At 41.9% G+C, this 26,305-nt stretch overlaps 1 protein-coding gene across 4 annotated transcripts in view; it reads right to left on the bottom strand.

The window, feature by feature from the left end:
- The window catches only part of FMN1 (formin 1), a 354,391-nt gene that overhangs the window by 26,380 nt on the left and 301,706 nt on the right, over positions 1–26,305 (bottom strand). For all 4 annotated transcript variants that reach the window (XM_040333461.1, XM_040333460.1, XM_040333463.1 and 1 more), the window contains one exon: positions 8,024–8,116. In XM_040333461.1, the coding sequence (XP_040189395.1) occupies positions 8,024–8,116 (93 nt within the window). The remainder of the gene's footprint in view (positions 1–8,023; positions 8,117–26,305) is intronic.

Raw genomic sequence — 26,305 nt, 5'->3', positions numbered from 1 at the left:
TGGCATGTTCACCAATGCCAGGAGTCTGGCAGACAAGATGGGTGAACTAGAGATACTGTTGTACGAGGAGGATTTGGATTTTGTGGGAATTTCAGAGACCTGGTTCAACAGCTCTCACGATTGGCTGGCAACCATTTAAGGGTATACCCTTTATCGCAGGGATAGAGAGGGTAAAAAAAGGGGGAGTGGTATGCCCATTAAGAATAATGTACAAGTGAATGTGAGAGATGACATCACTAAAGGAGCTAGGGAGGAGGTGGGTAACGGATCTCCCATCACAAGTTGGATTAGCAGCAAGGATGTAAAGTTTTATCATAATGGGGTATTTTAATTATCCAGACAGACTGGGCGGAGAGAACCACACATTCGTCTAAGGCTTGCCAGTTCCTCAATGTCTTGCAGGACAATTTCATGGTTCAGATGGTAGACGCACCAACTAGAAATGAAGCGTTAGTGGATCTACTGATTACCAACAATACAGACCTGACCACGGATATAAAAATACGGGGCAATTTAGGAAATAGCAATCACAGGTCATTTGGCTTCAGTATAACAACTCACGCAAATAGGAAAACATAAGGGGAATACAAAATACTGAATTTCAAAAAAGCCAACTTCCCTAAACTACGAACCTTGCTAGAAGGCATGAATTGGGATAAAATCTTAGGAACCAAGAACACAGAGGAGAGATAGGTTTGCTTTAAGAGTATATTAAATAAGGGCATTAGCCAATGCATCCCTTTGGGTAATAAATTTAAAAGAGCGAACAAGTGTCCTGGATGGCTTAACTCCAATTTAAAAATGCATATAAAAGCAAAGGAGAAGGCCTTCAGAAAATACAAGGTTGAAGACTTTATAAAAAATAATGCAAAAAGAAATGTAAGGGTGCAATTAGGGCGGCTAAGATATAACACGAAAGACACATAGCGGAGGAGAGAAAAAAAAATCTCAAGAAATTCTTTAAGTATGTAAACAGTAAAAAAAAAAAAAAAAAAGGAGGACAAACCACATTGGCACTATAAAGAATGAGGAAGGACATCTGGGTACAAAGGATGTGGAATATAGCGAAGGTATTGAATTTATTCTTCTCAGTCTTCACAAGGGAATCAGGGGGCTTCAGTAACCAAAACTGCAGTGTTTATCCTCATGACAAGTCATAAGAACCACCTCCATGGTTAACAGGAGGACAGAATTAAAATTAGACCTGGGAAACTAACATTAATAAATCACCGGGACCAGATGGCTTGTATCCGAGGGTACTTGGGGAACTTAGTCAAGTAATTGCCAGACCATTGTTCCTAATTTGTATCGACAGTGTACTGACTGGAATGGTACCAGCTGATTGGAGAAAAGCCAATGTAGCGGCAATATTTTAAAAGGGCCCAAAATACATACCTGGGGATTACAGGCCAGTTAGCCCAACATCAATAGTATGCAACCTCTTGGAGGGGATGACAAGATTTTAGTAATGAGAACAGTATCATTCTTGCCAAACCAATCTATTAACCTTCTATGAGGAGGTGAGTAGCCATCTAAATAAAGGAAGGCCCATAGATGTGGTGTATCTGGATTTTACAAAAGCATTTGACACAGTTCCCCATAAAGGTTTACTGTACAAAAAAATTTACAAAATGTTGGCATGGACCATAGGATGAGTACATGGATTGAAAACTGGCTACAAGGGAGAGTTCAGAGGGTGGTGATAAATGGGGAGTACTCCGAATTGTCAGAGGTGGGTAGTGGGATCCCCCAGGGTTCTGTTCTGGGACCAATCCTATTTAATTTGTTCATAACCTGGAGGATGGGGTAAACAGTTCAATCACTGTATTTGCGGACGATACTAAGCCAAGCAGAGCAATAACTTCTCCGCAGGATGTGGAATCCTTGCAAAAAGATCTGAATTAATGGGGTGGGCAACTACATGGCAAATGAGGTTTAATGTATAAAAATGTAAAATAATGCATTTGGGTGGCAAAAATATTAATGCAATCTATACACTGGGGGGGGGGGGAGCCTCTGGGGGAATCTAAGATGGAAAATAACCTGGGGGTCCTAGTAGATGATAGGCTCAGCAACGGCATGCAATGCCAACTCCAGAGATAAAACGGTAATTCTTCCACTCTGGTCGGGCCGCACCTAGAGTATGCTGTCCAGTTCTGGGCACCAGTCATCAGGAAGGATGTACTGGAAATGTAGAGAGTACAAAGAGGGGCAACAAATCTAATAAAGGTTCTGGAGGATATTAGTTATGAGGAAAGGTTGCGAGCACTGAACTTACTCTCTCTGGAGAAGAAACGCTTGAGAGGGGATATGATTTCAAATTTACAAATACCGTACTGGTGACCCCACAATAGGGATAAAACTTTTTCGCGGATGGGAGTTTAACAAGACACATGGCCACTCACTAAAATTAGAAGAAAAGAAGGTTTAACCCTAAACTACATAGAGGGTTCTCTACTGTAAGAGCGGCAAGGATGTGGAATTTCCTTCCACAGGCGGTGGTCTCAGTGGGCAGCATCGATCATTTCAAAAACTATTAGATAAGCACCTGAACGACCACAACATGCAGGGATATACATTGTAATACCGACATATAATCTCACACATAGGTTGGACTTGATGAACTTTTTTCAACCTCACCAACTATAACTATGTAACCAATTGAATTTCCTTGATGGACTCAATAGATTGTTTCTGTAACAGTACCAGGTTTAAGTCCCAAGGACACATAGATGACCTAATGGGGGGAAGCAAACGAGTTGCCCCCTGCATAAAGATTCAGATCAGTGAATGGGAGGCTAAGGGCCTTAGGACAATCACTGACAAAACCGAAATCTAACCCCTGATTGTACTCAAAGCCAATCTGATTTCCAAAGCCGACTGTAGAAAAGAGAATTCTCCCAATCACGTATTCCAGAGGATGACATTTTTGGGCTTCACACCAAGCAATACAAGTCTTCCAGACGTTACAGACCTTCCTAATGGCGTTTTTCTGGCATTCACTAGGGTAGACACCACCGGTCTTAAGATGCCACGATCCTTTAACACCCTCGGCTCAATAGCCATGCCGTCAAATTTAAAAACTGTAAATTCAGGTGGAATATAGAACCTCGAAACAGCAGATAAACCAGGGAGAACTGGTTCCATGGAACTACTACTAGAGCATCTGCTCTGATTGCCAGGTGATCCCTTGTTCGGGACACAAACTGCTGTAGCTTGTTGTTAAACCTGGATGCCAATAGATCGACCTCTGGCCATACCCTACTCCCAGTATATGGACCGCCGATAGAACCGGCACATGTCCCTCTGCCCAGGTAATTATGTGGCGCATCTCCTCCTGAGTTAAACAACTCCTGGTACCACCCTGGTGGTCGATATAGGCCCCGGAAGTAGCATTGTCAGACTGAACTCTGATAGGGCAGTCCTGAAGCTCCACCATCCAGGACCGTAGGGCTTCCCTACTTCCGCCTTCCCCACCACACACCGCAAACACAAAGGGCTGCCGGGCCTCCGAGAAATTCCCACTGATATGTATGGATTGCCTCTTGGAAGTACGCCTCCGATTATGCACTTATAGATGCCAGTGGGTCGTTCATGAAGGAATCTCTCAACTTCCCAGCGAGGATCTCGTCTTTCTGCTGAGTAAGGGCGATCGCAGGCTTTTCTGGTAAGCCTCCAATTGCATCTAAGGTGGCGGGCAGCATAATTGGTGAATGGTCACATCTATGCTTCTACACTATAAACTCTTAACTGGATATTTACATTTATGAACTTTTCTCATATGTATATATTTTCTGCATGTTTACTGGCATACAGTAATCTTATATGGACTATTTCTAGCATGCATTTTTGTGTGTATGGGTATTAATTTGCACTTATTTGATCACTAAGGATATATTGTTATTATTATTTAGTTATGCTATTCACTTAGTTTATTATACAGCGCTGCACTCTCATCTTGCATCTACTTTTTGTGCCCCAAATCAGGGTTATATTGTTCAGCTGCAGGACATCCGTCAGATTTTTTGGTTTCATCTTTTTCACTTTATCATGCACCTAGCACATTTTTTTTTTCCTTTTTACCGTTGTCAGTGCATCAGGACTGATCAATTTTCACACACACACACACAACACACCATAATTTGTGGACTCAAATTTTCATGCAGACTATATACTATACACTGATTTAGGTTTTCACCAAAGAAATGTAGTAGAATACATTGCGGCCTAAATTTATGAAGATGTATTATATTTTATATTTAAAAATGTTTTCTGTCTTTTTTTGTTTAAAACATCAAAAAAAAAAACACTATTTGTGTGAAAAAAAAGTGGTACAAATTTCATATGGGTACAGTGCTGCATGACCGCGCAATTGTCAAAGTGTGACAGCACAAAAAGCCTGGGCGGGACAGGGGTAAAAGGGGTGCAGCGAATGGAAATTTTGGTGCCAAAAATGAAAATGCACAATTGTATTATATTCCACATTTTAATTAATATCATCAATTTAAATTAATATGAATTTATTGTTGGCACCTTTAGTGCAAAAAAAATTCAAGAAAAATGCAGTCTGCAGTCTCTGACCATCGCTTATATTATCGATAATATTCGGCAGCCGAAATTTCGGTGCACCTCTAGGTAAAAGTGTCTGGTATTGAACCAGTTAAAAAATAAAAATGTTAAGAACAGCCCTTTATTAACAACATATGAAAACTTAAATGTTTTGTATCACGGAGTTCAACTGCTTTATTATCATATTATAATTGACACTCAACTCATCAGTTCATTGGCCTTTACCCACCATTAACAGCCAATACATTTCTGATCCAACCCAACAAAGCTGAAATGATAGTACAACATTTTTGTGTAATAAATTGCTTGCCATCTCCATTGCCTGCAAAGCCAACCATCATGTGATTTCCAGAATAAGTATCGGGGGGTAGAGTTATTCAGAGTAATTATGAGATCCATTTAGTAGTGTCCACTTTTACAGATTAAGATTTCATTTGATATCAAAACAAATATTCCTAATCAATGATTGCATCAACAAAGTTTATTGTTAACAGTATTGCACAGCATTATATATCAAATAAAAATATCAGCTTGGGCTTATCAGAGCTACTATACATATACATTATTTAGGGAATATACAGATCAGCTATTTAAAGTGGAACTTTAGTCAGAAAATTAAGTCCTGCTAGATCACCTCAGGCTAGCCCCTTTTTGCAGGTATAGCCATGTAAAACATTAAAAACAAGTGTCTATATTGTTTAAAATACAGTAATACACCATTTCACCCTGTCCTGCACATGCTCAGTTGCTCTCCCATTTTAAAATTGTTTTAGGCATTGCTGACAGCCTTAAAGCAGAATTAAACCCCCCTATCCTTTACAGCCAAGTACGCCGTTTCCGTTTGATCTGCAACTGCCATGGTGCTGCACGTGATCAGTTATGACTTTAACCATTTAATGGTTTGATAGTTTGGTTGAGGAAACAAGCAAATGTGACAGTTCGCAATCATGGCGTTCTACATTCTAGGAATGTAACTTTTTTGAAACCATCAATGGGTTTAGTTCCACTTTATGATTTGCTGCAGTTTGGGGACTCTGGGCTTCAGCAAAATGTCAGCCTCTAGCAAAAGCAAGTTATGGTTAAGTTCCACTTTAAAGTATTGTTTGAAAACATAAGTTACATCTTTCCATTAGAAAAGACTGCAAACACAGTACGTTCAGTCATGTACAGAAGAGGTAATTTTTTAAAGAATAGTTGCACACTGGATGTTTTTACAGCTGCTGTTTTTGGCCCCAGAAGTTTTTTTCTGCAGCCAATAAACTCCCCAGCATTTTAACCTATGTGTCCATGCACACAGACTGTTATGAGCATTTTTTGGCAGGGGCATTATCAGCTGTAAAAACACCAACTTAAAAACGCAGAAAAACGTGGCTATTCTTATCAACGTTTTTTAGCCATAAGCTTTTGTGGGAGAATAATTCTGTTAAAAAAAAGCTAAAAATTGCTACAGCTAAACAAGGCTGAAAAACGCTACTGCAAAAATGCTGAAAAACGCTCTATAGCTAAAGCAAAGGCTTTTTTATAATGTCCAGTGTGCCGATATGAGACATTAATCTGAATGATACTGGGGTTTAAAAACACACATTTACTTTTCTATGGCACATATTCACTATTCCCTGTGAAAACGCATTTCTGAGTTACACATTTAGCCACTAGCCGACCGCGCACCGTCATTATACGGCGGCAGGTCGGCTCTCCAGGGCGAGAGCCCGTAGCTATACGGCGGCTCTTTGAGCCGCCACTAGGGGGCGCGTGCGCCGACTCCCGTGCGTGTGCCCGGCGGGCGCGATCGCCGCCGGGCACACGCGATCGCTCGTTACAGAGCGGGGAACGGGAGCTGTGTGTGTAAACACACAGCTCTCGTTCCTGTCAGCGGGGGAAATGCTGATTTTCTGTTCATACAATGTATGAACAGAAGATCAGTGTTTCCCCTAGTGAGGCCACCCCCCCCCCACAGTAAGAACACACCCAGGCATACTTAACCCCTTCCCCGCCCCCTAGTGTTAACCCCTTCACTGCCAGTGGCATTTTTATAGTAATCCAACGCATTTTTATAGCACGGATCGCTATAAAAATGCCAATGGTCCCAAAAATGTGTCAAAAGTGTCCGAAGTGTCCGCCATAATGTCACAGTACCGAAAAAAAATCGCTGATCGCCGCCATTACTAGTAAAAAAAATATATTAATTAAAATATCATAAAATTACCCCCTATTTTGTAAACGCTATAACTTTTGCGCAAACCAATCAATAAACGCTTATTGCGATTTTTTTTTACGAAAAATATGTAGACGAATACGTATCGGCCTAAACTGAGGAAAAAAAATGTTTTTTTCTATATTTTTGGGTGATATTTATTACAAAAAGTAAAAAATATAATTTTTTTTTTAAATTGTCGCTCTATTTTTGTTTATAGCGCAAAAAAATAAAAACCGCAGAGGTGATCAAATACCACCAAAAGAAAGCTCTATTTGTGGGAAAAAAAGGACGCCAATTTTGTTTGGGAGCCACGTCGCACGACCGCGCAATTGTCAGTTAAAGCGGCGCAGTCCCGAATCGCAAAAAGTCCTCTGGTCTTTGGGCAGCAATATGGTCCGGGGGTTAAGTAGTTAACAAAGCCTGCTATCTGAACTGAGGGAATAAGCTTATTGGCAGTGTCAATGACTGGAGGCAGCGATGTGTCAAAGGACAAGAAGTCCCTATAGACTGAAAATAAACTAAAGGAATGAGCAGAGAAGATGCTGCAAATCATGCAGGGAATCCAGAAGGTTTGTATCCCTATTACAACTCTGATGGTATAAAATGAAAGTGTATGCTTTGACTATAGATCTTATATAGCAGAGTCCTTCTTACTTTTTTCAGATGTCAACAGTAGGACATAATTAGATCAGTTTCTGTTCCAAAACAATAATACAAGGTGTCTGAGGATGATCTGCATGTTTCACAACTGTACAGATAATGGTCTTCTCCAGCTGTATGCAATATACCCAGGGAAATCATTTTCACAGAACCCGTTTCAAATGCTATTTATATATAAGTTGCAATGCCGCCAGAACATGTTGTAACAATATGATTCTAATAAAACTGTCTAAGAGCAGAAACAAGATGACTTATGAGGCTGCAGTGTCCTGGACACAGAATGGCATTCACTAATGTAAGTGGAGCCTATCAGGAATAATGGGGCTGAGAACCTCAGTGTGGGAGTAACTTAAAAAGGTTGGAGCGAAACTCCTGATATGCTAGAAGAGAGCAAGAAGAGTTTAGAGCATTGACAGGTTTTGTTTCTGCCTGTGTTCTCCTATATGAAATCACAATTACTGCTAAGGAGACCCAAGGCACTGGCTGCCAAGGTCTAGCAACACCCCAGCTCAACACTTAGCGAGATTTGAGAACGAAACGCAATACACGCATAAGCCGATTTTAAGGACCATATAGGGTTCTTGAAGCCACACTCACCTTTCTGGATAAACTCAGTCATTCGGTCTTTGAAAGGCTGAAGATGGTCTTCTGGAGAGTCTTTAATAACAAGTTTTGTATTCTCCTCACACACTGTGGAGAAAAAAAAAGTGTTATCACAAAAACCATGGTATATCTTTCTAAAAAAAAAAAAAAAAGGAGACGTTAATACTGTTGCAGATGTTTTAAAATAACAAAATGTGAAATGTTTACCCAAGACCCCTGCATCAAAATTACAATACACAGATATGGTCAGCTGGAACACTGTGCTGGTTGGTTTTAATAAACCAACTGATTGCCATTTAACATTGCCCTCTCATCTTGTTCCCATAGCCTACAGCACCACACCACCATTCAACAAAGGAAAATATTTTGCCCAAAAATACTAATTCTACAGTTTTCTGGTTTCCATTCTTCAAAATGTTGGTCTCCCTTCCAAAGTCATAAACACTCCACAAACAAAAATGTAGGGGCTCAATCAGTGCAAATTTTCATGGTTTACTCTTGTATTTTCATTAAAAAAACAAAAAAAAAAAACACAAAACTTACATTTGCTAAACTGTCCACCCATGCTTGGACATTTTAACTGCTTGCCGACCAGCCGCCGCGGCAGGTCGGCTCTGCTGGGCGAGATCACGTAGCTATACGTCATCTCGCCGAGCAGCCAATAGGGGCGCTCGCGCGCCGCCGGAGCCCCCAGACGCCGACGCGCGTGCCCGGTGCTCGCGATCACCCGTTACAGAGCGGGAGCCGTGTGTGTAAAAACACAGCTCCCGGTCCTGTCAGGGGGGGAAATTACCTACCTTCATACAATGTATAAACAGCGATTTGTCATTTCTCCATGTCAGTCCACCCCCCCCACACCCAGGGAACATGATTAACCCCTTCCTCGCCCGCAAATGTTAACCCTTTCACTGCCAGTGGCATTTTTATAGTAATCAATGCATTTTTATAGCACTGATCGCTATAAAAATGTCAATGGTCCCAAAAATGTGTCAAATGTGTCCGCCATAATGTCGCAGTACCAATAAAAAAGAATCGCCGCCATTACTAGTAAAAAAAAAGTATTAAGAAACATGCCATGAAACTATCCCCTATTTTGTAAACGCTATAACTTTAGCGCAAACAAAACGCTTAGAGATTTTTTTTTACGAAAAATATGTAGACGAATACATATCGGCCTAAACTGACGAAAAAATAATGTTTTTTTTATATATTTTTGGGGGATATTTATTATAGCAAAAAATATTTTTTTTTTTTCAAAACTGTCGCTCTATTTCTGTTAATAGCGCAAAAACGAAAAAAAAGGCAGAGGTGATCAAATACCACCAAAATAAAGCTCTATTTGTGGGAAAAAAAGGACGCCAATTTTTTTTGGGAGCCACGTCGCACGACCACGCAATTGTCAGTTAAAGTGACGCAGTGCCGAATCGCAAAAAGTGGCTTGGTCTTTGACCAGCAATATGGTCCGGGGGTTAAGTGGTTAAAGTATACTTTCCAACAGTCTCAAATTGCACTGGTTTACTGACTCATTCATATGCAAATCCACCTTCAGCTTATTCATATGGCAAGCTCCTTCTCAAAGCCAGCAAAGGAAAGGATTAGGGCTGCTGCCTTATCTCCTTATTCCACTGGTGTGGGGGGTTTATACTGGAGAAAGTTTGAATTGGTGGGGGGTTTATGCTGGAAGGGAATTCTGTACTGGTGGGGAGGAGCTGCTACAGGAATATCTGTAAGCCACAACCACCTGCTGCAGTGGACTATGTAGACCCCGTTTGCAATTTGGCTCTTTAAAAAGTGTCCCTCTTTGTCAAGTTCAAAAATTTGGAGGTAAAGTTAAAGAATTAAAGGAAACCAACCATGGGTTGGAACCTGGAGTAAATATCCTACAATCCTGCATGGGACAGAAATTAGCAGTGAAAAGCATTGCTCACTCTAGTTTATGTCGTAAAGTTTTATACCACAAGGGTTTTAATTATCAGCCTCCTACAAGATATGCAAACTTCTAGTTGTACTGTGGAAATATTGCTAAATATTTTTTTAATTCAGCCATTTGTATTTAAACCTGCATAGGTAATGAAGAGCTGGAAGTGTGGAAACAAACCAGAAACATGGCGACAAAAAGCTCCATTTGTGGCAACAAAGTTGAGACTCTGGCTACTCCCAAAATTGCTTTCAAGTCAACAGCTCAAAAAGCTTGTACAAATATATCTGGCAGCACTCTCCAAGCAAATACAGTTTGGCCTAGACACAGTCAGTATTTAGCAAATTCACACCAATCTGGTTTAATGTGGTGCATTTAAAGCGTTAGTAAAGGAATTTGTTTTTTCCATTTAAAATAACAAACATGTTATACTTACCTCCACTGTGCAGTTAGTTTTGCACAGAGTGGCCCTGATCCACACCTTCTGGGGTCCCTCGGTGGCTGTCTCTGGTCCTCCCCGCAATTACTCACCACAGTCATGCGAGAGCTTGCATGGTGGTCAGTAATTGCGGGCGCGCTCACTGTAACACTCGGCCCCGCCCCTCGGCGCGCCGTGTCAGTGGATGTGATCAACAGCAGCGCCAGCCAATGGCTGCGCTGCTCTCAATCCATCCGGTCTAGCCAATCAGTGGCCAGGCTGAGCGGCGAAGAGGATCTCGGGACCGCGCGGGACTTTCGAGGGGTCAGGTAAGTATAACGAGGGCTGGGGGGGCAGCATCCGATGTTTTTTCACCTTAATGCATAGATTGCATTAAGGTGACATTTTTTTTCTTTACAACTCCTCTAAGGTACATTATATCATGCATTAATATGCACTGTTTTAAGGCAGTCCATTGACTTGACATCTGGACTGAGCTGAGCTCACTAAAAGTGGTATTAAAGTGGTTGTAAACCCCTACAGACCACTTTTCCCTACATGCAAGCCTATAATAAGGCTATAGGTACTGGAAATATCTCCTAAACCTGCATGATTTAGGAGAGATTTACCATATACGTTTGCACATACATCGGCACATGCACACTTTGGAAAGGGCAAGATCGTGGCGTTTTTTACTTGCTCTTGCCATGACCGTTGGCTCCCGCGCACATGCACATGAGTGATGTCACTTAATTTCGACCAGTCACAGAGCCGGAGTCTGCGGCCCCGAAAGGCAGATGGGTGAAGATGGATGCTTCCACCAGTGGGGGACATTGCAGGCTTTGTTTGCAGGTAAGTGGCACATAATGGACTAGTATGCAATGCATACTAGCCCATTATGCTTTTACTTTGCAGGGGAATAAAGAGGAAGTAAAACCCATCAGGGTTTACTTCCTCTTAAAACCCTCCATTTAGTAAGTACTTTCATCTGCCTAATTATCAACTTGCGGAATACGCAGCTTCTTTCACTTTTCATTCTTGCCTATATGCCCATTTAAGCTGGTGCCATGACCACTGCCCTAGGTTTCCAGTTTCAGGGTGGCTCCTTTCTCTAGCATTATCCAACGGAGTCACCCTTGTATGCAGAGTCTAGCGTTGGGCATCAATAAAAAACACAGCCCTATAGCCTCCAAGCTAACAAACAGGAAACTGCACTGTCTACTGTTAACTCTTTCCTGTGAAGACTGGGGGTTCAGGAAGCAGCACAGAGCAGACGACCGCAGCAATGAAATGTTGTAAACTACAAGTGCTGGTGTAAGAATATTAAACAGTTTACTGGGAAATGTTTATTTTATTGTGTTCGACGTGTTTAGTTATAAATCTATACTTCCAACCACTTGCTGATCGCGCTATAGCCAAATGACGGCTACAGCACGGTCGCCCAGTTCTGGTGGCCTCCCGTTATAGCGCCTGCTGCGCTCTGATCATAGTGTCCTCCGGACACTGCTGATCACAGATTGAGGTAAAGAGCCAATCATCGGCTCTTTAACATGTGATCAATCACAGCTGATCACGAAGGTAAAACGAAGCTGGTTATCGACACAGTCCTTTCCTCATGCTGACAGCATGAGGAGGGAAGAGAGACGATAACCGACTTGTGTAAAAGGTACAAGTACACTGATAATCAGGGCACGGATTATCTGCATCCTGATTATCAGTGCAGCCCCAACAGTGCCCCCTCACTAGTGCCACCCCATCAGTTCTGCCCTTAGCACACATCAACGAAAAAGAAAAAAAAATACTTGTTTGCATTTTTTTTTATCAAACTATGAAAAAGTCATTCCTCAAGTTTTATTTAGCAAATATTTTTAAAAAACTCAGCGATTAAATGTCACCAAAAGAAAGCAGCACATTGAAATTATATGTAAAAAAAAAATAAGAAATAAAAAATTTAGATGATCACTTTTTTTTTTTAAGGGAAAAAGGGGCATAAGCTGTTGTATTACCAGGCTGCTATAAAAAAAAATATATAAAAGGCAAAAGAACAGGGGTTAAAGAGCCAGGGGTCTTAAAGCGGAAGTAAACCCATCGATGTAACACTTAAAAAAACTGTTAACATTCCCGGCATGCCAACTGCACATTGGTTGTGCTCTCAACCAAACTGTCAAACCATCCAATGGCTGGTGTCATAACTGATCACATATGCAGCTTCATGGCAGTTGAAGATTGAACAAAGGCCAAGATGGCAGCTTCCTTGGCTGAAAAAGATAGGAGGGTTTACAACCGCTTTAATTTTCTCTGCGACATTACTAGTTCAACACTAAGGCTGGCCATACATTATGAAGTTTTTTTCCCCCTTCAACTACAGGTTCCCCCTTTTTTCCCCCCATCAACAGTGTCATGCAATCCCTCCAGCAGTATTATTGTGTTCTGACAGCAGGTGGTTTCCCCACTGTAAAAATACAATGGTCACTGCTGTCGACTATAGCCAGCCGCAGTCATACGGAAAATAAAAACCCACAACAGGTTAGTTGTACTGAAGCCAAATCGACAGACAGTACTTTGACCAGCCTATGGACGACTTAAAACTGCCTTGTCTTCATAGATAAAACAATAGTTGTGTTATACTTTGTGGCGCAAGCTAGAATACATACCATTGTGCAGTTCCACAATAACTATTCAACCACACTTCATATCACAAATATAATTTAAAGCCGATATTGTCTTTTACCAGAACAATGATTGGCCGATAGATACTATGCTGCCTAGATTTGTTTGTTTAAATCTACACAGATATCAGCATAGAATGGCAGCCTATGTGGACTATTTTATAAATAACCACAGATAACTTTTCCCAATTTGCTAGCTGAAATGAACCGATATCTCCAAATCTAATTAGCAAAAATTGAAGGCCCCAAACATCTCCATTTCCCAGGTCAATAACGTCTAAACCAATTTTGACTTGAAATGGGTGGATAAACACATCATACCAATCATCCTCACAACTAATGGATTATTTGACGCCAATTCCCCACCTCTCAAAGGCCATAAAACCAGACCTTCCGAAAAGGTCCAAAGACTTGGTTTGGGAGTAATGCAATTCTTAAAATTAATAACTCCTCCCGTCTGATCAACCAGTTTCAGACAATCAATGTCATATCATTTTTTAAACAAGGTAGGTAGGGAATTTACAAGCATTATATGGGCCAACAACCAAGACACTACACCTCCTCTCATAACCTAATAGAGTGGAGGTATAGGATTGTCATACCCTGCCAAATACTGCCAAGCAACTCATTTGTTCAGAGTATTAAGCAGGGTATACATGCAGAGTTTTTTTTTTTGTTCAACCAGTGTAATGAACAAAAAGAAGAACAAAAAAAGTCCAGCTCTCCACATCCACGCAAGTGATGTGAATGCAGGGATCTCCCCCCGCTGTGCTACTTTGACAGGGAGGACTCCCCCCCCCCCTGTGCTACTTTGACAGGGGGGACTCCCCCCCCCCCCCTGTCAAAATACAGTGATCAGTGCTTGTCAATGCTGGGTTTCCAGCAGGACCAGAGAGGAGCACATGTGTAACAAAATTATTTTGATACATGCATACCCACATTTTGACTTGTGCAAACACATTAAAGTGGTTGTTGCACAACTCCCCCACCCTCCATAATAAATAAATCATGCACCTGTCCCTTTAAGGCACATGCTATAGCACAGTGCTTCTGCCTAGTCAATTGCCCCTTTGCATCTCCTACAGCAGTGGTTCTCAACCTCAGTCCTCGAGTACCCCCAATGGGCCATGTTTTCAGGTTTTCCTTTTGCATAGCTGCTTTAAATCAATATTAATGACATGGTTTTGATAAGAGCCGTTTTTATCTAAGGTTAGTTCCCAAAACATGGCTCGTTGGAACCACTGTCCTAGAGTACCGGATTGATTCTGCCTGGTCCCGACTTCCCTTCTGTGAGTGGACTAAGTTTATCATGGCTGCTGAGCCACGAGATCATGGTCAGGATACGCAACTGTCATCTAGCTTCTCTCCTGTGCGTGTGTGCAGCTCTCCCTCCAGGTCCCCCTTCCTGACCAGAGCACTTTACAATTTGGCACTGCGTCACTTTAAACTGACAAATTGCATGGTCATGCAATGCTGTACCCAAATAAAATTGTTGTCTTTTTTTCCCACAAATATAGCTTTCTTTTGGTGGTATTTGATCACCTCTGGTTTTTATTTTTTGCGCTATAAACAAAAAAAATATATTTTTTTTTTACTTTTTGCTATAATAAATATCCCCCCAAAAAAAAAGAAAAAAAAAAAAAAAGCACACACACCATCAGTTTAGGCCAATATACATTCCCTTACACTTTTTTTTGTCAAAAATAAAAAAATTGCAATAAGCGTATATTGATTGGTTTGCGCAAAAGTTATAGCGTCTACAAACTATGGCAAACATTTATGGCATTTTTTTCTAGCGATGGCGGAGATCTGTAATTTTTAGCGGTACTGCGATATTGCGGTGGACAGATAGGACACTTGACACACTTTTGGGACCACTTACCATTATACAGCGATCAGTGCTATAAATATGCTGGGTAAATGTCACTGGTAGGGAAGGGGTCAACACTAGGGGGCGATCAAGGTATTGTGTTTTCAACTGTATTGGGATATGACTGAGTTGGGGAGGAGACATATCGCTGTTCCTATATAGTAGGATCAACATGATTACCCTCCCCTGACCGAACAGGGATCCCTGTGCTGGCTCTCATTATTGTGATCGCGGGTGGCCAGCGGACGATCATGCCCACCGGCCACATGCGCACCCCGGCGGCTCTTAAACGGAACATACCCATACAGGGTTTCGCCCAGCCATGCCATTCTGCCGATGTATATCGACGTGAGCCAGTCAGCAAGTGGTTAAATTGCCAACGTTTTTCAATCCCATTCTGAGCTGTGAACAATGGCCACATATCATTAACCAGATGGCAAAGACTACAGACAAACCTGGCCTCTCTTATCAAAAGATATGACCCTCACCTTGTAACACTCTGTCCCAACCACACTCTTTATTGATGTACTCCCTGGGACAATACAAGCCTTGTTTTTTCTTGAAGCAGGAAAGGGATTGGAGAACCAATTTATTTCCAGAAAAAATAGGGGTTGATTTACTAAAATAAGTTGTTTACTTTGAAAGTCAAATTCCCTTAGCTTAGTAAACGAGGTGAAGCTCATGTACACAAAAAATAACTACTTCCTTTTTGTGAGCAAGCCCATTCATGTGACTCCCATAAAGGTAATGTTTTTTTTGTGTGGGAGGAGTCAAGTATGTGGCTGCTTTATTAATAGCTAACTTTGTTGCGTGACTCATTTCCTAAATATTCAATAAAAAAATTATATTTTAATTTCCTTGCAAGATTCTGGGTATTCTTTGCAAAATGAATATGCAACACAATTGCCAAGTGAAAACTCTTACAGGCCTATTTGCCTTGATAGTGAATCAATATCTAATATGTTGCACATAAAATCAGAATATAAAATCTTTAATGGGACGGTATAGAGTCTCATCCATTCTACATAAAATATATCAGTGGACTTTCTAACTTTGCTGCAGATGCAAAACAGAATGCTTTATATATTCTGGAAGTGCACAAGGTGAGAAGTTTGAGACCTGACTGTAAAAACTATGGCCCCAAAAAGTCACAGAACTTAACATGGAGGACGTGTTTGCAGTTTTGAATCACCAAGTCGAAAAATACAGACCAACAAGGATAGAATGTTAATTTCAGGAAATATAGGACACAAACCATGGGTATGTATGTACTCCTTGAATGCTGGTCAAAGGACAATGCCTCACAACCCTCTAAATTTTAACCTTTTCACCATTGCACCCTCACATCGCCTTTCCCCCACCCCTTTTTGCTCTGTTTTTCTAGAGGAATTGTCCTTTCCTTTTCTCAAATGCCCTTAAACACACATTTTTCTCTGCCCCATATCCTTGGGATAAATAACAGAACTACAACTACTTTAGCAAATCTGCAGTCTCTGACCATCTCTTGCATCATGTCCTCAATCTCTGACCTTCTATATATTGTGTATACAAGTCTCTGACCATCTCTAGTATCATGCCCATAGTCTGACTAAATCCTGTTGTGTGTCTAATAGAGATGCAGGATTAATCGTTAAAGAATCACATTTCTACCCCCTCCTGATCTTTAAAAAGCATTTCCTCAATTCAGTGCAGAGTTCTCAAGCCAATAGCAGTCAAAAAACAAATTTTTAGAAAAAAATACACTTTAAATAATTATAATAAAACGTAACAGTAAAGTTAGCACAATTTTTTGTATAATGTGAAAGATGTTACACCGCGAGAATCGTAATCTTTATTCCAAGCAAAAAAAAATAGTGATTCTCATTTTAGCCAGAATCGTGCAGCTCTAGTGTCAAGACTCTCTGGTGATTATTCACAAAACTTTATGTGTGGCCATTTGGTGATAACAGGGGGCTACTCTTGAAGTCTCCATATTTAGAAAGTTTCCCACCACTGCTGTACATGCGATTCCTGTAATTTAACTGTTATATGACGTCACTGTTTTATAATAAATATTTTACAAAAAAATATATACATAAACATACACAATGATCGGTTTAAAAATGTATGAAATCACAGTACTCAATAGTGGAGGTGTTATTCAAGACACTTGGAAATATAGGCTAGTGACAAGGACGCCAATTCCACCACTGAGAATAAAAAATAAAAATCATATTATGATAGTGAAAGCTCTATTAATACAAGCCATGGCAGTCTAGTCAAAGCGGAGTTCAACCGAAAATAACTAAAAATTAAAAGGTCAGCCGTTACAAATACTGCAGCTCATAACTTATTAAATCAGAACACTTACCTGTCCAGGGAGCCCGCAATGTTCTCACCCAAAGCCAACCCTTGGCTCCCCAGGTGGAGGCGCTGGCATCGTCAGATTCTGTGGCGATCTATTGCCACAAGTGGAAGCAAATACCTGTATTAGACAGGTATCTGCTACCACCTCCCCCCTGAAAGGTGGCAAATGCGACACCGGAGGGGGGGGGGGAAACCAGATATGCGGAAGTTCTGTTTTTGGGTGGAATTTCGCTTTAATTTTATTATGCCATAAAAATAAAAAAAAACAAATAGGGAAATTAAGGAAAGCTCTGGCAATGAAAGATGAATTATCAAGTGACTCCCGGCCTGCACACCTTGCTATATACCTTAATGAATTGCATGTACGCTTCATGTATTTACCTGCTTATTGTGTACCACACACAGAATCCATTAAGGTTATTTTATTTTGCAACTTTTGGGGCACTCTGCAAGTTCTCTTAACATTTCTTAGTATATGGTTATGTTAAGCAAGAGGATGAAAAATGATTTTTTTTCCCTGCTCACATGTTCTGTTTGCAGTTCATTACTTACAAAACTCTATTCCCATTTAAAAAAAAAAAAAAAAAAATTGGAGGTAAAAAGGTTTTACATTGCGCAAATACTATAAGATCTTACCATGTTTTACATTTTCACCTTCGTTTTGCATTTTTATTTTCTACTACCAACAAAAAAGGTACACAAACTGAAATGGGCAATAATTGCAACCGTGTTCAAACTATACATTGCAGCACACAGTGACAAAAGCTCATTAAAATGGCAACCGTAAGCATTAGCCCTTTTGGAGAGAGGGGATCATGTTGGCAAAGCTTACAGAAAAGCTGTCAGGAAATAGAAGATAACACAGAGGTCCAGGTTATACAAACAAACCTTCCAATTCTGAGATAGCAGTTGAGTCCTAAAGTTTCCACTCCTCAGAGGTTTATGCTACATACAGAACAAATCCAATTAAGAAAAAATGCCACTACATAAAGAAAGACTGCTGATCTGTATAAACAGTCTGACACTTCTACTTGACGATCTGTGCTAGCAACAACTGCAGCACACAACTGAATAAAAAAAAACAAAAAAAACAAAGCACACAAAGGGTGGTTTGAACAATTAGGTCTGAACAATTAGGTCAGAAGTGTTTATGTAATTTCGTCTTGAATGTAAATGCAAAAGAACAAAACGCCTTTTTGGCTATACCTCTCCTATGGATCACAGGAGTGCAGCCCAAAGCAGGCTACAGCTCACGGTCGGCTGACACCACAGAGCTGGTGCAGACTAACTATCCCAACCCCATCTCTTGCATATGTCAAATGCAATCTCATGGACCGGCTTAAAGTGGTAGTAAACCTCCGATATGAAAAATGAGCAATGCATATCCTTCTATAGTGTGTACTTGCCACAATCCAAAGCAACAAGAGCCATTTCTCTGTCTCTTCCCTCAGCTACAGGAGTCACTCCTAAGGCCCCATACACACGAGAGAATTTATCCGCGAATACGGTCCAGCGGACCGTTTCCACGGATAAATCCTCTTGAGGATTTTGGCGGATTTTCATGCGATGGAGTGTACACACCATCGCATTGAAATCCGCGCCGAAATCCTCTGGCGATGACGTGTCGCGCCGTCGCCGCGATTATGACGCGGCGACGTGCGCGACGCTGTCATATAAGGAATTCCACGCATGCGTCTAATCATTACGACGCATGCGGGGGATCCCTTCGGACGGATGGATCCGGTGAGTCTATACAGACCAGCGGATCCATCCGTTGGGATGGATTCCAGCAGATGGATTTGTTTGGCATGTCAGCAAATATTCGATCTGCTGGAATCCATCCCAGGGGATAAATATCCGCGGAAACAGATCCGCTGGAGTGTACACACCAAAGGGTCTATCAGCTGAAACCCATTTGCTGGGATTTTTCAGCGGATGGATTCTATCGTGTGTACGGGGCCTAACAGGTTAAAAGGTTTTTTTTTTTTGCTTAAACATTTTCTAGTACCTTAAAGCAAATTAAACAGCACAGTCCTTGTGCTGTGTAATCTGCTCCTCTCTAAACTAAACCCCCACCCCCGAATCTGGCCCTTTCTGTATCCCCCCTCTCTAAACAGACAACGAAAATCAGGACAGCTCCACTCTGATCACTGTGGTCCAATTGCGGCTCTCTGTCATACGCTGCTGTCCCCTCTGCTCTCCTCCCTCACCCCCTTCTTCTCGCATGTCAGCTTGTGTCTGTGTCTCCCCCCCCCCCCCCTGCTTCTTGTAACATTTAAAATGTTTTTTGCTCACTGCCAGCAAATCTTTCACATCATGGCAGAGCACACTGCATTATTCTTTTAGAAAAATGAGCGCTGTAAATACCACTTTAGCGCTGTCTTCAGGCTGGTCATCTGACTCTCGACCGGTTTCCATGGCTATTGCAGGAGAGGCTGACCACCCATGTGACAGAGCTGACAGAGGGCGATCATAGCCCCATCTGCAGTATCCATCCATAGAAGGGAAGTTACCGCTCAAGGCAGAAGATTCAAGCGATGAACCTCTTCAACAGATCTGAAGCCACAGGTGCTGGCAATGCATATGGTGATGCAAAACGAAGGGGAAATGTCTGGACAGCCGCACTCCAAAAATGTTGCTTTTATTGTAAAGATAAAATCACAGCATACATCTCACAGCAAACAGCATACCAGCTAATTTCTTTCAAATATAGCGCCTGGAGGTTCCCTTAGTCTTCCTGTAAAGTGGTGCATCTGCAAAATTTTTAAATTTCTAAAGTAAAACAAAAGTCAAATCACATTTAAATTGACTTTCGGTTGCTATTGCTGGATCCCGGCTACTTAAGAAAAAAGAAAGATGGTTTGGGCCCCCACCCCCCAAACCCAACCGAATCTGGAAGCACCCTTTAAAAAGGAGGCCCCCAACTCCCACCCCCCCCCCCCATTCACAAAAAGTGCCAAAAAGTAATAAGACAGTTTTTGACAATGCCTTTAATAAAAAAAAAAAAATTGTGTCCCCTGATGTAAACCCATAGGACGCCCTCCGCACATCTGTCTTGTCGTTTGACAGCTCATATTGCGAAGGAGCTAGGCCACCTGGTGATTTTACCAGGTGGCCCCCGCCCCCTTGTGATGTCATTGTCCTAGCATGCACCGGTTGATGTCACAAGGGGGGGGGGGATGCCACCAGGTGATGTCACTAGGTGGCCTGCCCTTACCTATATCAGAACTGTCATTGGCAAACCAGACATTCGGCTGTTTGCCTTCATAGCAGGCGGAGCGATTGTATTTTTATTTTTGGGTCAGCGGTGCAGCGGACAATGGATCTACATTGTGGGACACTTTTTATTTAATTGTCAAAAACTGTTTTTATTACTTTGACACTTATGGTGAATGGGTAGGGGCTATGTACCCATTCTGACATAGGGGGTGTAATCTGGGGCCCAGATTGCGATAAGCCCCCTGCCCGTGAACCCCCACAACCACAGCCCAGGGTTGTGGGGAAGAGACCCTTATCCCATCAACATGCAAAGCACCCCCCCCTTATGTTGAGGGCATGTGGCCTGGTATGGATCGGAGGGAGGGGGGGCGCTCACTTGTCCCCCTCTCAACTAGTCTGCCAGGCTGCATGCTCTGTTAGGGGTCCGATATGGATTCTATCCACTATGAACAGTGAATTATCATGAACATTGTGTGTATATGTATATATATGTATGTATATATATATATATATATATACACACACACATACACACACACACACACACACATACATACGCACAGGTTTCAAGCGTGTGTGGCAGCAACCGGGTGAGAACAAAGACAAGTGCATATTGCCTACAGTTAAGCATGGAGGTTGGAAGTGTCATGGTTTGGGGCTGCATGAGTGCTGCCGGGACAGGGGAGCTACAGTTTATTTTGGGATCCATGAATGCCAACATGTAATACTGAAGCAGAGCATGATCCTCTCCCTTCGGAGACTAAGCAGCAGGGAAGAATTCCAACATAACGACCTCACGCATACCTCCAGACCTAAACTGTATTGAGTATCTGTGGGGCATCCTCAAATGGAAGGTGTAGAAGCGCAAGGTCTCTAACATCCACCAGCTCTGTGATGTCCTCAGGGAGGAGTGGAACAGGACTCCAGTGGCAACCTGTGAAGCTCTGGTAAACTTTATGACCAAGAAGTTTAAGGCAGTGCTGGGAAAAAATGGTGACCACACAATATATAGAGCAGGGGTCTCCAAACTATGGCCCTCCAGTTATTCAGGACCTACAATTCCCATCATGCCTAGTCATGTCTGTGAATGTAAGAAGTTTACAATACCTTATGGACGTGTTGTTCCGCAACAGCTGGAGGGCCGTAGTTTGGAGATCCCCGATATAGATACATTGGGCCCAATTTGGACATAGTCACTTAGGGGTGTACTCACTTTTGTTGCCAGCGGTTTAGACATTAATGGCTGTGTGTTGAGTTATTTTGAGGGGGAAAGTAAACTCACACTGTTATACAAGCTGTACACTTACTACTTTACATTGTAGCAAAGTGTCATTTCTTCAGTGTTGTCACATGAAAAAATAAAATATTTACAAAAAATGTGAGGGGTGCACTCACTTTTGTGAGATACTGTATATATCTCTAGATATATCTTATTTTTTTACAAAATATATATATTATACATGTGGATTGGCGCTGCAGTTGATTATATTTCTATTTGTACAAGGTTTTTGTATATCTACCTTTTCGGTCAGCAGCCTCTCCTATTACAGTGTGGGCAAGCACTAAACGTTGACACATTAAACTGTATGAATTTCTTTTTTTTTAAAGGACACCAAATTGTGAATACAACTTAATTTCCAAAAACGTGTTGGCTATAGTAAATAGTAAAAAAAAAAAAAAAGAAGTGCAAATCAAGGTTTACACTTATATCACAGAGACTAAACCAAGTATGATGTAGTTAGCACAGCAGCCTTTGATCCCCTAGCCACAAACATGCTTGTCAAAGCATAAGCAGAGCAATGCAACAGTTTATTTTATGTCCCAGCATTAAAACTATCTTTCTAATCTTGGCCATGTCCTTCGCTTGCACAAAGCGCCTTTTACTGACTGAAAAATCTTTTCCTAGGAGCTGTTAAGTTGTTACTCTACAATCGTGGGGAAAAGTATTTGTCTTATTAAATAAGCAAGTTCGATGGAGTTAAACACATGGCCTTACAGATGACAGAGAGGAATTCTTGCATGTTTGAAGTCTATTTCCCACAGATTTGGTGTATACTGGTATAAAACCTCCCACCCCAAGTTCAGTTTTATTATTACTATGCACATCATATATTAACAAAGTATCTGTGTTGTTTATATTGTTATCTATCATATTGCCCAGAAATAAAAGTATCTATTATCAGTCCAAGTCGTAGGACGGATTTTCCAAGGCTTCATAGCCCAGACTGAATTCTTATCTTTCTACTCGTTCGTTTCCCAGCAATGATTATTTGTAAAATATTTAAATGAAGATTCTAAATATTGAGCAGCATTACAGACCTGAATGGTTCTTTTTTTGCCAAAAGATACTTTTTAATTTCAGCCGTGAGGGACATTTGCCTTCTAATATTTTTAATTATAATAGGAATACGTTTATAAAACAGGGAATGGGAAAACATTTTTCTTGTGCATTGTGGGACATAGGAATTGTTAGATTGCCATATTATATTGCTGTCTACAGGAGAAATGGACCCGGCAACACAAAAAGGTTGGCCAGCACAAGTGTCTTCAGCAGAATGGCCTTGTGTTCTTCAGCTTTGTTGTTCTCTGTTCATTTCGAAGATTTTGTACAACGGACTTCAAGAAAAGATTCATGCTGGTAGATAGATTCAAGTGGGATTTTTTTTACTGGTATTTTCTCTGCAAGGATTTTTTCCCCATTTACTAGAAGCCTTTTTTTTTTTACAGAAGCCATTATACATACTGGGCAGTGTGCAGAGCTGTTCGCAATCACGGGCCGCCGTACAGCCTAGCTGACAGGGCCCCATTCCCCAAAAAGATCAAAACAATATTTTCACTAAAAATACACTAAAATCATTATTAGCAGACACAAACATAACTTACAAAATTGATTTAATAAAGTTGTGTGCAAATGAGGTATTGGGGCATGGGTGATGTGGCTTGTGCAATGTGAATCTGTTTTTATTTTTTATGTAGCTGGAGCCGTTTGCAGGCAGCCTATGTTACGCTATGGGAACACAGCAGCTGTACGAACAGCCGCCTCAGGTCCTAATTTGACAGGTGTGTGGGTACAGGTGTACGGCCCCAAACACGGGCCGCATGTATTCAGGGCCACTTACTTGCACGCCTATCAGATTAGGACCTGTGTTCATACAGGCTTTGCATCCTCAGAGTAACAGGCAGCTTCAGCTGCACAAACTGATCATCAACAATGTATGGGTCAGAGAACCCACGTGAATGAGCCCTTATTTTCTTAAATTATTTAGTAAAATAAAAATGTACAATTTAATAACCTTCACAATGCTTAAATTTTTACAATTTTTTTTGTAATTTTTTTTACAATGCTGTCTAAACAGACCCCTGACATCTTACCTTTGAGACAGAGAAAGGAAGGACACATATTCTTCAATTCCTCCCTCTGCAGCATCAACGGAAGCATAGTAAACACACTTTACTATGCTTAGTTATCATTTGACACAGGAGTGATCGGTACAGATTACTTACTCTGTCCATTAGGAAAAGGAAGGGGCTGGTAGATGACATTTATTGACCCCTTCCACCGCTCTCCATTCTGACACATCCCTGTGTGTACACGTAGCAGCCGATGGGACAGAAAAGCCGGCAGAGCTATGTGAGTGGGGCCAGAGCACACAGGGGAAAATAATCTGTCAGCAGAATGGGATCGGTGCGGAAGGGGGCAGTTACAGAACTTCTCTCTGAAGCAGCTAAAAACCGGGAGAGGGAGAGAAACCGGCTTTCAGATGCTGCAGAAAGCCATATTTATCATTCTGTAATTGTCCCCCACCCCCTGTCCTGCCGGACCAATTCACCCTGCTGTCTGGGCTCTTATTTTTGTCCAGGCTCCCTACAGGGGCACCCCCCTATTGGCGACCCTGGCAGTGTGTGAAGGAAATAAAATGTTCTCCCCTTTTCCATTCTGTACTTTTTTTCAGGTTTACAAGCTGAGTAATGTGGTTTGATCCCCTGTCGAGTTAAACAGTTTACATTTGCTTCTACAGGTAAGCTGGCATACCCTCATTTCTAGAGTCTCTTTTCTCCTATTCATGTGTCTCAGTAGCTGGGCACTTTTATATGCAAACTGCATTATGTAATCCCTGCCGAATACATGTAGCCTGGAACTTGGCACTGTGAGGCACTGTGAATTTTCAGTTGGCACATTCACCAACTCCTTTATTCTCCCAATCAGAGCACAGCAGCCAGGCTCTTTCCTTTCCTTAATGCAATTTTTGGTCAACGATCCCTTCTGAAGATGTTCAGCAGGGTAGCGGTGGACGGGAGGGGGTGGTGTCAGAGTGTACACGATTTTCTCCTTTTCCTAAGGTAACATGCACACTGGCTGACTTCAAGTAGAGAGCAGCTTTCTCCATCAAGGAGTTCAGCAGTATGTTTTCTACGTCGAGTCGATACATTCCACTTTGAGGTTGACAGGTGCCTTCTTTTCCCCTTTTAGCACAGTGTTGGGCCTTCGCTGCCCTACTCTGCTGAATCTGACAAGACACTGGACTGCTCTGGCTTGGGTCTGGATCCCTGTGTGGATTCATTAATAGATGTGATCTCTATGCTTTTTCTATAGAAAGAGCGAGTCTGTGTCTATTAAGACCACATCTGGGAATTTGTTTTCCCTTTATTATGGTGGTCAGATTTACTGTTTAAATGATTGTCTCAATTGCTCCTGCTTGTCATTGTACCTTGTCGAACCATGAATGGCTGTCATTTTTAATTACCACTGTGACTGTCTGCTAAAAGTATCCTGGTTTTGCCATCACACGAATAAGGTGCCAAGTTGTGAAAGTCTTGTATTAGAAGCATTTGTTCTACAATGTTTTCTGGGCCACTTCAAGATATTATTTCTCCAGGAGAGAACCGATGGCAAGAAGCGAAAAATGGCTAAAGACTGCCAAGGCGGTCTTCGGCAGCCTTGAACCATCCTGTTGGAAAATCCAGATTCAGTCAGACAATGCCACAGTAGTGGCATATATAAACCATCAGGGAGGAATTCGGAGCCTCACCACGGCAAGACAGGCAGATCAGATCCTGTGCAAAATTACACATTTGCCATTTTTCTGCTCAGGCATAGACAACTGGTAGAAGACACTGGTCAGCCAGCAGCACTTGGCCCTTGGGAAGGGGTCCCTACACACGGAGCAAAATATTACAGCGCACACATGCAAAAAATTACATTCAACTCCTGCGAGGCCATTTAAAACCCCTCAACATTTTCAAAAGATATGGGGATTTGGTCACACCATATTGCTATATGGTGCTTGAGCCCACTCACTTACTGTGACAAAGTACCCCATTATCAGTGGGTCCTACACTAGCCATAGAATAAAAAATCCTGCTTCTCTAAACCATGGGAGAAGCAGGATCTTCCATTCTATAGCTAGCGTAGGACCCACTGATAATGGGGTACTTTGTCGCAGTAAGTGGGCTTAAGCACCATATAGCAATATGGTGTGACCAAATCCCCATATTTTTTGAAAATGTTCAGGTGTTTTAACTACTAGCCGTCATTATACGGCGGCAGGTCGGCTCTCCTGGGCGAGAGCCCGTAGCTGTACGGCGGCTCTTTAAACGGCCACTAGGGGCGCGTGCGCGCCTCCGGAGGCGCGCGTGCGCCCCCCCCAGCTCGCCCCCGACTCCCGTGCATGTGCCCGCCGGGCACCCGCGATTGCTTGTTACAGAGCGGGGACCGGGAGCTGTGTGTGTAAACACACAGCTCTCGGTCCTGTCAGCGGGGGAAATTCTGATCCTCTGTTCATACAATGTATGAACAGAAGATCAGTGTTTCCCCTAGTGAGGCCACCCCCCCCCC

This window comes from Rana temporaria, chromosome 13 (genome assembly GCF_905171775.1).
Source record: "Rana temporaria chromosome 13, aRanTem1.1, whole genome shotgun sequence".
NCBI classification, from domain to species: domain Eukaryota; kingdom Metazoa; phylum Chordata; class Amphibia; order Anura; family Ranidae; genus Rana; species Rana temporaria.
The sequence above is the reverse complement of the archived record's forward strand: the minus strand, read 5'-3'. Positions and strand labels throughout refer to the sequence as shown.